We start from the raw sequence: 11,892 nt of genomic DNA, 5'->3' as shown, positions 1-11,892 counted from the left end.
TAGTGCCAGCACCGTCCATTAAGAGTTTGGGTGTAATCTTCGATACCTCCCTCTCTATGGAGGCGCAGATTACAGCTATAACAAAGGCGGCATTTTTCCATCTCCGCCAAGCTAAGCAGTTGGCCCCTTATCTCTCTCGCCCTGACCTGGCCACTGTGATCCATGTGACGGTCACCTCCAGACTGGATTATTGTAACTCGCTCTACGTGGGGCTGCCCTTGAGACTGACCCAGAAACTCCAGCGGGTACAGAATGCCGCGGCGAGACTCCTTATGGGGTCTTCGCTGCGAGATCACATTCATCCGGTACTATACCAGCTGCACTGGCTCCCGGTGGAGTACAGGATCAGGTTTAAGGTGCTGGTTTTAACCTTTAAAGCCCTATACGGCCTAGGACCCTCGTACCTACGGGACCGCCTCTCCTGCTATGCCCCACAGAGAAACCTACGGTCTGCAAATAATAACATCCTCAAGGTCCCAGGCCTCAGAGAGGTTAGGCTGGCCTCAACTAGAGCCAGGGCCTTCTCGGCTGCGGCTCCAACCTGGTGGAATGCTCTGTCACAAGAGACTAGGGCCCTGCGAGACCTGACATCTTTCCGCAGGGCCTGCAAGACAGAGTTGTTCCGCCAGGCCTTTGGTCAGGGCGCAGCCTGACTCCCCCCTCTGGCAACCTGCACAGAATTTTGCTTAATCGGTTGCCATCAATTTGATTTTAACTAATTTTTATAATGAAATATTTTTAGAATGTGTGATTATTTGATTGTTTATTTGATTGTTGTTAGCCGCCCTGAGCCCGGCTCAGCTGGGGAGGGCGGGATATAAATAAAATTTATTATTATTATTATTAATCCTGAAGGCACAGCCCATTGAGGGTGCTCCATCAGCACAGCCAGTGCCAGTGAACAGCATTCACATAGCAAGTGAATCGATGGAGCTGCTTAAAAAGTTTTGCCAGCAGCCATGTGAATCTCTATTGGCTTGGATGCTGTGTTTGTGGGATGGGGGTGATGATGGCTCGAGGAGGTGGAGAATATGAGGAGTGTGGCAATGCATTTAGCTTTACAGCAGAGACTATATGGAGCTGAGGAAGGCAAGGGAATCATTCATTGCTTGATTGGTTAATGCTTGCCATGATGCTTGGGGATGGGGGATAGCTGTGATGGAGATTGGCATTTTTGCAAGGGCCCCAGTGGAAGGGTCCTTTGCTATCAAACTTGTGACTGCTGGGGGGAGAAGTAGGGTTAGCCTTTCTGACACAGATCAGATTGACATAGAGAAAGGTGGCAAGGAAAAGAAAGTTCTGAGCTGTGCCAGGGAAGGGGGCATGGGGACAGGAGTCTTCAGTGGCTGCCCTGAATAAATAAACCTCGGCCATGAGAGCATCTGTTTTGTAGAATAGGCTTGCATTAGATATGATTACAGCTGTTCAGGGAGGGGGTTGCACTCTTCTAAAGCAGGAATGTTGCACATATATTCCAGTTAAGTCTAACTTTTTGCATAAGGCTGTGCATGCTTTATAACAAGACAGTGTCAAGATAGCCAACTTGGAACAGGAATTATGGTGGGTTATGGTCAAGGGGTGGTTCCAAGGACTTGGAGAGTAGTGGCACCACTTATTGATATTTTTTGTTACCATTATAGCAATTGGATTACTTCCTCTCACTGGCTAGCATACACGCATAGACTGGAGAAACCTACAGGAAAATAACAAGCCATAGACAATAGTTCAGAAACATTAGAAGGAAAGAGCAACATGAAACTTTGTGGGAGTCCTGATCTGATTCAGGTTTTCTTTATTGACAGCTTGCACCATGGGGATTTTTTCACAACCACACATACAGCCACAGTGATGCAGTTGTGATGATGTCTAACAATGGTGGAAGGATGCTTCAGTGTATGCCCTAGCTATGCTGCTTCTGCACAGAAGCCTCCATATGTAACAGGGAATGCTAATGTAATCCACAGAGAATAAGATTTGATATATTAAATTCTCATACAATATAAACTCTCTGAGAAGGTTCACATTACCAGAAGAAAATTCTGAACAAATACAGCTATCAGCCTGTCATAGAACATTGTACACAGTTCTACATTCATACATGGACCAGTTGGACAAATGTTGCAGAACTGTAGATCTCATCATCCCAAATATTGGCCATGATGGCTGAGGTTGATGGGAATCCAATAATGCCAGGAGGGCCACAGGTTCTCCACAACTGCCCTGTGGCCTCATCCCAAGGCCTAGCTCTTCTGGATATATCTTCTTGTTCAGTATTATACTAAGCCCAGGTGTTGCTCCTGACTCCTGATACTAAGGATCCTGTGAGAGATGCCACTTGATAAACATGTTTTCTTCAGGTGTTCTGCCTGAGAGCAGAATACTCTCAGGAGTTAATTGTGAACTCTATAATTATCTTAAATTATGGTGAACCTGTTTCTTGCCAAAGATAACATGGGTTTTCAGTGACCACCATTACAATAAGTAATCAAAATAAAAAATGGATATAAAATGTTCTTGTGGCATTCAGGGCTTGGGGGGGAAAGACTGTGTTGAAGCAGAACAGCTGCATTTTAAAGGTCATAATCATCAGCATCACCATTGACCAGCAGAGTCAGAAAAGACTGGGACTGGGTTGCTCTAAATGGGCTGATGTCGTATAGTGATGAATTAGATTGGAACAGTGGATTTTGATTCAGTCTGAAAGGGTTCATCTGTACAGTTGCAATGCTGTTTTTGTTTCTGGCATTACTGTGGTTGTGGTTGGTTCATCTTTCCTTTCATGAGTGCAAAGCACACTCCATTCCTTGCAGCATGAGTGATCCCGTCCAGATCCCACATGAGTATTACCAGCAAGGTGACCTCACCATTGGTGGCATCTCTTCTCAGTTCTTCTCCTTCTTTGACTTTATAGACTTCAAGCAACACCCCAATTTAATGTTCATTGGGGATCCTGTGTAAGGAACTTCTTTGCATGTTACTTATTAAATGTCTATGGGGCAGGGTAAAATAATATTATAGGTAGATAATGAAAATGATGACATTTGGTGAGATCTAATTATTTCAAAAGGTCTGCTCTGAGTATGACTAATTTTGAATATCACCCAGATTTTTGTTTTGCTGCCCATGTGAGTTGAGAGAATTTCAATATTGTCCACTTACCATAAATTCGCTGACATCCCTAGGCAAAAGAAAGGCATCTATAAAGTATAGGATAGAAACACAGATTCTGTTATTTCAATCAGAAATTCTGGAGTTAGAAAACAGGTCTCTTATACCTAACCAGCATCACAGTCCCCTGTTTGTCTATGTAGTGATTTCATTTTCACATAGAAAATAATGCAATTATCCATAATATTTCTTTTTAAAACCCTAGAGTTTACAAGGTATTTACTCAAGAAGACACACATTGCTCTTTACTGCCCATAGAAGCAACCACTGTTGCTCTCTGTTTGCTTCCTTTCATCCAAGCAGCTCACAGTATTCAGGGATAATTAAAATCTCCCAGCTATTTCTGGCTCAGTGTCTTCACATTTTTGAAGCCGAGTGGGCATGATGTACTGGATGTCAGGACAAAAGCAAGTGGACTGAACAAGTAGTTTATGAGGTCTAGAATATTGATGTAACATAGCTTATCGGTATGTTCTGATTGCAGTGTAGTGACAAAAAACTACCAGCATGTCCTGGCCTTGGTATTTGCAATGAAGGAGATCAATGAGAATCCCAGGATTTTGCCAAATGTTACATTGGGATTTCATATCTATGACAGCTACTTCAATGAAAAGTTGACATTTCAAACAACTCTGAACCTTCTTTTTAGCCAGAAAAGGACAATCCCCAACTACAAGTGTGGCACACAGAAGAATCTGATAGCAGTCATTGGGGGACTTGACTCTAAAACCACTCTTTACATGGCCACCAGCTTAAGCATCTACAAGATTCCTCAGGTAGCATATGCATGTGAGGCAGGTGGATTTTTACAGAAATTGCATAAAGAAAAAGTGCTTTAGAGAAAAGGTGAGATGCATCTGTTGTGCATTCTGATGAGCTAGAAACTGCAAGTGGAGAGAGTGGGGAATAGGAGCAACCATGCCTATGCTTGCTCAGTCCCTATGATGTAACATACAGAGTCAAGTGTGAGTACCCATCATATCATGTTTTGGAATAACATCAAGTAATGGTGATAAACCAGTTCTAAAATAAACTTCTTAATAAGTATTTCTGCATTATATTATCTCTCAAAGGACACTTAATTTCAGTAATGCATTTGCTTATGCTTAGATCTCTTATTACTTGTTTGGTCCTTCAAGTGCTGAAACCCACTTCCCATTCCTATACCGAATTGTTCCAAATGAAGAGAATCAGTACCAAGGAATCGTTCACCTCCTTTTGCATTTCCAGTGGACATGGGTTGGGATTGTCATGCTGGAGGATGATAGAGGAGAGAATTTTCTGCAGATCTTGATGCCAATGCTTTCAGAGAGTGGCATCTGTATTGCATTCATTGACAGAATGCCATTGCTGACAGACTTCTCTGAAATAATTCCTGAGCATGAAAAGACAGTAAATAAACTACAACTTGTTAACAACAACACAGTAAAAACACTTATTCTATTTGCAGAGACGCAGTTCTCATTGTTTTTTATATTCTTGATGTACCAAGTAGAGACAGATGATAAGACAAATGTGACGATAGGCAAAGTGTGGATTATGACAGCCCAGTGGGATTTCCCAGCCATAGAGTTTCACAAAAGATTTGACAGAGAAGTCTTCCAGGGAGCTCTGTCTTTTGCAGTTCACACCAATGTGGTGCAGGAATTCGACAGTTTCCTTCTGACAGTAAATCCTTACTCACAGCATGGCGACAATTTTATCAGGGACTTTTGGGAGCAGGCTTTCAGCTGTTTATTTATAGATCCATCTGTGGTTGGAGAGAGCACTGGCGCCTGCACTGGGAAGGAGAAGCTGGAGAGCCTTCCTGGGCCATTTTTTGAAATGAGCATGACTCCGCAAAGCTACAGTATATACAATGCTGTCTATGCCATAGCTCATGCTTTAGATGCCATGGACTACTGGAATCAAGTGCACACAGCAGTGACAGCTGTTCGAAATCCACATCCATACCAGGTACAACTTCAGAATCCAAACGTCTCTACAGACATGAACATAATGTTTCTACTAACAGTATGTTCAACTATGTGAGAAGTAACCATTGTAGAGAACATTTTACACCTCTAGTGCAAATTTCACAGCTAGTTTTCTCTTCCTTAGAAATCTATCCACTTTCCTTCTTGTCAAGGAGTTCAATACTGTATCTACATCAATTTCTACCTAGCCAAACTTTTCTTAATTCTGGAGACTAGGGGTCATAGGCACCAACTCCTTAGGGATGAGGTGTTTTCAGCTCACTCAATAGTGTTTAGCAGAAGTCTTAGCACCCACCAATATTGGCCAGGTCATTTTGCATAGGCTTGCCCAGGAATTACTCTGCAGCTTGTATTCCCTTCATATCCCAAATGATCAATATCCTATCATTTGTTATTTTCTAGGGCTTAGGGCAGTTCCCACACCAGTCTTATAAAATATGCTCCCTATATCCAGTCCCGGTCAGCAATCTGGCTGCAGCTCTTTGTACTAGTTAAAGTTTCTGAGCACTTTTCAAAATCAGCTTTATTGCATTTAGGTGGAAAGGAAAAATAGACCTTGGTGTCATCAGGACAGTGATGTTTTGTAAAGAAAAAAAGAGCTTTTATCTCTTTGATTATAGCTTCACCATTTCTTGAGGAGAATCTCATTTAACAACAGTGCTGGGGACCTGGTGTCTTTGAATGAGAAAGGTGAACTGGAAAGTGGACTTGATATTATAAATTGGGTTACTTTCCCTAACAAATCCTTTTCAAGGGTAAAAGTGGGAAGGATGGATCCATGGACCTTAACTGACAGAGAGTTCACGATCAATGAAGATGTCATCACATGGCACAGCATGTTTAATCAGGTGGATTTTGATTGGGATTGTGCATGTTGGATCTACGTACAAAAACATCAGTCATGGTGGTTCCAGTATGAATGCTAGATTATTTCTTTAGTTGATAGATCTTTGTCTTCAAGGCAGTTGACAAATCTTTTTTAAACAGGTATTCCACATATTAAATCTCCAGATCTTAGAATAAAGAAAGCTCCTGCCTCAGAGTTCACCCTCACAGACAGAAAGCTACTCATATGGACACAATACTATAGCAAAATCTTCTAGGATTGCTGGAGTTATGATACAGTGGAGGTTAACTGAGGTGGGAGGTTAACTGAGTCACTGGAGACAAGAAGGAAATTGTAAGAATACTCATTTTAATATGAGAATGTGATAGACAATCTGATTAGTCAATCAAAAGGGTCATGTGACTCAAATATATTGTAATTTTTTTTCCTCCTCTGCCAAGCTCAGGCTGACTCATCCAGCAACAGGTCTGCTCTTGAATGGAGTTTGGATCTGGGAGCCCACTGCACCCAGCCCAGTGGGGCTTGAGAATGGGAGCAGAGCTGCGACTAGGAGTAGGCAGCTCCCTTGTGGGCCAGAGCCAGGCTTCAATGAAGGCGTCTGTCATGGGGGTGCCTGGTCACACCCCCTCCAAAAAATGTGCCTGCCCCCACTGCCACGCCATGCCACGCCACTGGTTGAAGAGTTACAGTTCAGTATGCCTCTGGATCCTGCTTGCAGGATTCTCATGGACACCTGGTTGGCCAGTGTGAGAACAAGATGTTGGATTTGATCCAGCAAGGTTCTTCTTCTGTTCCTATGCCCCAGTGTCATTGATTCTATTCATATTGATCCAGAGCAGTCCCCAACATACAGTTAGCAGAGTAAAATCTTAAACATGTTGCAGGATTCCTCAAAAATAGACCAGAGGCAATTAGCTTCCTCCAGCAGAACTTTACTACTACTGAAGGCAAATGAGCATAATGGTCACAAATGGTCTATACGCGACAACAGCGGCAAGAATTTTGATTGCTAGCTACTGGAAAGAGGAAAGCATCCCAACAAAAAGAGAATGGCTGGGGAAACTTTGCGAGTACCTGGAATTAGCAAAATTGACAGATATAATAAGGAGAAAATCCAAAACTATGGTTATGAAGCAATGGGTGTGCTTAAATCATTATTTACAAAACCAGGGCTCAACTACAAAAATCTGGTTGTGTTTAGAATAATCTTGTGCATAATATAAAAAATATAAAGTGAGACATTAAGGAAATCCAAAGGGAAAATATGAAGAATAGAGGCTCTGAAGAACAGATTATTAAAAACGCGTGAGGTAAACGGTGGAAGTCTTTCCCCCCCCCTTTTTTTTTTCCTTCCCCCCCTTTGTTCTGTTTTTTCTTTTCTTTCAAAAGAAACAATTTATTTAAGGTAGACAAGGACAAGATGAAATTATACAACTGAATATAAATATAGATGGGAAACGGCTATGTATTGTGAGTACTTATCTACTTTTAAAAATTTTCACATATGATTTTTTCTTTTACTTCTTTATTCTTTCTTTGTTCCTTTTTTCTTTTTTCCGACATCTTACATTTCATGTCACTGTGTTATCATGAATAGCATTTTATAGAGGTATAAATAACTGTAAATATGAAAAGAGACAAAATATTCTCTAATTCCTTTTCCTTGGATAGATGTATTTTCTTTTTCTTTTGTATTTTCTTTTGTTGTGAATATGTATGTATTTTAATTTGTACTGAATAAAAAAATTAAAAAAATTATTTTAAAAGGTCACAAATCCGATATCTTCAGGATTGGCACAGTCCATAGGAAATCCAGTTATAGTAAAAAAAAAACAAAATTAGCTTTAACTCACAATAACTCACAATAAAACTAAAACCTTAAATCTTAAACATACTATGTACAGAACACCACACCAGAAGGAAAGAGAGGCAGAAAGTGGAAACCAGGCTCCTCCTGGCCTATTATTATAGTCAGCATGACCTTGAGTGAAAGAGATAACAGAACCAGTTTAAACCAGCTGTTCAGCTTCTCTGAAGGAATAACCCAAATATCAGGAACCTTCTGCTTGTTTCTAGGCAGAATAGAAACTTGCTTGTTAGCTAGAAACTTCCAGCTTGCACCAGCTTGTATCACACAGAGAAGCTTCCAGAACCCTCTTGAATTAATTAGAATAGAAAAGATCTTTACACATTAGATCAAGACTTTTTGCATCAAAAAAATGCAAACTGACACATAGAAATATGAAAATATTTTATATACAGAATGTTCCTTTTTTCTGATGCCATTAGTTTTTGTGGGAATAGCATTTACAAAGCATGGAGTAAACATTTCCTGCCTTGCATTTGTGGACAGATGCATCCCCGCTCTGTGTGTAATGACAACTGCCGTCCAGGTTCTGTTAGGAAAAAGAAGGAGGGGGAGCCATTCTGTTGCTATGATTGCGACGCATGTCCCAAAGGAAAGATTTCTAAACAAACAGGTAGGTGTCTACCATCAGATTGACTCAGTTAAGTTTGTAGAGTAGAAAGTTTCCTATATGGTAATATTAACCGTTGTGTTTAAAGATGGGACTATTATATGCATAATAGGACATATTGTCATAAACTATTCAATTGGTGTGGAGATACCAGCGGATAAGAAAAAAACTTTTTGTGTATGCAACAACTGCTGCCAGGATGCTGCTAGCCCAGAGATGGAAAGAAGATACAGTTCCAACCAAGAAAGAGTGGCAGATAAAACTAATAGACTATGCCGAAATGGCAAAACTCACAGGAAGAATTAGAAACAAGGAAGAGCTAACTTTTAATAAAGAATGGGGAAAGTATATAAGTTATTTGAAAAATTATTGTAAACAACTAAATTCATTAGTAGGATTGATGTAAAACTTGTAGTTTAAAAAATGAAATAAGAAATAATCAAGGATTAGTAAAAACTGGAATTATAAAGGAGATGCGGGGGGAATAGTTATAACATAAGCATCCACAAAGGGGAAGGGGGGGAGGAGTCAACGGGATATGTGTTTTGCCTTGTTTTCTTTTTTCTTATTTGATGTTTGTAAAATTAGCAAAACTCTTTCTGTGGGATTGTGCAAATTGCTTTCCCATAATTCCAGCGAGGAAAGTCAGATTCATACGTATTTGTTTGGGAGATGGATAAATCACTGTTCCTTTCTGCTCCAGAAATGGACAATTGTATCAAATGTCCAGAAGATCAGTATCCAAATGGAGACCAAGATGGATGCCTTCCCAAGGTTTTGCATTTTCTGTCATATGATGATGCTTTAAGCATCAATTTAATTTTCATGGCACTTTCATTTTCTGTCATCACTGCTTTGGTATTAGGGATGTTCATTAAACACCACAACAGTCCCATTGTCAAAGCCAATAATCGGGGTCTAACCTACACTCTGCTTATTGCCCTCCTGCTGTGCTTCCTCTGCTCCTTGCTCTTCATTGGCCAGCCTCAAAAAATAACTTGCCTTCTACGACAAACTGTTTTCAGTCTCATCTTCACCGTGGCTGTTTCTTCCGTGTTGGCAAAAACCATCACAGTCATTTTGGCGTTCATGGCCACACGACCAGGATCCAGGATGAGGAACTGGGTGGGGAAAAGAATGGCAGCTTCAATTGTTTTCTCCTGCACTGCCATTCAAGGAGCTCTTTGCACTGTGTGGCTCCTCACTGCTCCTCCATTCCCACATTTGGACATGGACTCTTTGGCTAAAGAAATCGTGGTTGAATGTAATGAAGGGTCTGTCCCTATGTTTTATTCTGTGCTTGTATACCTGGGATTTCTAGCTCTTGTCAGCTTTGTTGTAGCTTTTCTTGCTAGGGAATTGCCCAGTACTTTTAATGAAGCCAAGTTCATCACTTTCAGCATGTTGGTGTTTTGCAGTGTGTGGGTCTCTTTTGTGCCAACTTACCTGAGCACAAAGGGAAAATACACGGTGGCTGTGGAGATCTTCTCTATCTTAGCCTCTAGTGCTGGTTTACTGGGTTGTATATTTGCCCCAAAATGTTATATAATTGCCCTGAGGCCTGAGCTAAACTGCAAGGAACATATAACAAGGAGAAATAACTAAGGATTCAAAACTTAGTGTTCTTCACTGTTGTTGCCTTTATGATGTCATTTGATTGTTGGAAATAAAATGGTGAAAAAGAGATGAGCATACATTTGCTTCAAATAGTCAGAGATGGCCTCATGTATAATATTGGCAGACTACCTTTGTGTGAGGTGGGTAAAACCTCAGTGCCTAGGACTTGCCGATCATATGGTTGGCGGTTCGAATCCCCGCGGCGGGGTGAGCTCCCTTCGTTCGGTCCCAGCTCCTGCCCACCTAGCAGTTCGAAAGCACTCTTAAGTGCAAGTAGATAAATAGGTACCGCTTTATAGCGGGAAGGTAAACGGCGTTTCCGTGTGCTGTGCTGGTGCTGGCTTGCCAGCTGCAGCTTCGTCATGCTGGCCACGTGACCCGGAAGTGTCTTCGGACGGCGCCGGCTCACGGCCTCTAGAGCGAGATGAGCACGCAACCCTAGAGTCGGACACGACTGTCCCGTACGGGCAGGGGTACCTTTACCTTTACCTTACCTTTGTGTGATGCCAGTTCTTTGTTTCATTGGTCCAATGAATGGTTCAATGGCAACTTAAATTATTAAGAAATAGTGCCTGAGTTTGATTTATTCGTCATACCTCACATCTTCTTGCTTCGTGTCTCATGTCCATTAAGATTATAAGCTTGAAGACTACAACCATTTCACTACTGATTTTTGTAAAGTGCTCTGCAATCCATTTTGGCTAAACAGTGAGGTAAAAGTGATTTTTAATACATATAAAAATCCATTTGAATCAGAAGAATTGGTTTGTATCCATTGATTGTATCCACTGATTGGAAGAGACTCCTCAGCCTCACAACCAGGAATCTTTACTATCCTTTGCAGCGGTACAGAGGACTGAAGCTGGTATCTTTTGCTTGCAAGCTTGGTATCATCTTTTAATCTATAACCCCATTTCCATAAAATTTTCTGTGAATTGAACCCAGATGTCCAACACCAAAGCTGATTATGTTACTGCAAGACCAACAAGCTAGACATGTTTACTGAATTCTTGGCTCCAGTACAAAAAATGTTGATTTCTGAAATGATATCTGCAACTCCTCATGGGTGCAACCTATGGGGATTGGGCCAATAACCCATCTAGTCCAGCAACACCAAATGCTTGTGGGAAGCACACATACAGGAACTGAGTGCAACAGCATTATCCCCAATTACAACATCAAGCTACTGCCTTGAGAAACATATAAATGGTGGTAAATCATAGCCCTTAAAGTTAGAAGCCATTCATAGCCATATATTTAAATTTGTCTATTCCTCTTTTAAAGCTATGCAAGTTGGTGACTATTAAGATAGGAACAAAAATTGTGAGGGAGACAACTAGAAATGTAAAAAGATTAAAATAATTAAGAAGATAGGCCATCAAGAAAAGTTAAACAGTGTTTCAAAGCCTCTGTGCCTTATAACAGGCTGTTTACACTCAAACTCTTTGCTTACATTTCCATGACTTTTGTTAACATTGCATGGACCATAATACAATAAGCAATTGGACCACTTATATAAAATATCTAGGCAGTGAACAATATATACATGTACACAATTGCAATGCTTTGCATGAGAGCAGAGGAAATGCATTAATGATTCTAGCATTTCTGTTCCAAGCATGAGCTGACCAGTTACCAGGATAGGGAATCTCTGGTCTATTGGACTACATCTCTCATAATCCCTGACCATTGCCTATAGTGGCTGAGCAAGGTCAGGCCAAGACATTTCGGCACCTGAGGTGTTCCCTCTCTGACAAGAAGGAAGGGGTGAAGATCTACATCAGGAACAATGGAGGAATAAAGCTCT

The 11,892-nt window shown here is 41.0% G+C and overlaps 1 protein-coding gene across 1 annotated transcript; it reads left to right on the top strand.

The window, feature by feature from the left end:
- Positions 1–2,811: 2,811 nt before the first annotated feature.
- Positions 2,812–10,073, top strand: LOC308461858 (vomeronasal type-2 receptor 26-like; the record flags this gene model as incomplete). The annotated part of the gene is made up of 6 exons (XM_080979023.1): positions 2,812–2,954; positions 3,653–3,944; positions 4,279–5,124; positions 5,765–5,992; positions 8,345–8,471; positions 9,172–10,073. 6 exons carry the CDS (start codon positions 2,812–2,814, stop codon positions 10,071–10,073), a joined length of 2,538 nt encoding a protein of 845 aa, XP_080835149.1.
- Between the last annotated feature and the right edge of the window lie 1,819 nt (positions 10,074–11,892).

This window comes from Podarcis pityusensis, assembly GCF_964106645.2.
Source record: "Podarcis pityusensis genome assembly, chromosome: 13".
NCBI classification, from domain to species: domain Eukaryota; kingdom Metazoa; phylum Chordata; class Lepidosauria; order Squamata; family Lacertidae; genus Podarcis; species Podarcis pityusensis.
Note: the sequence above shows the minus strand (reverse complement) of the source record. Positions and strands in the feature narration are given on the sequence as shown.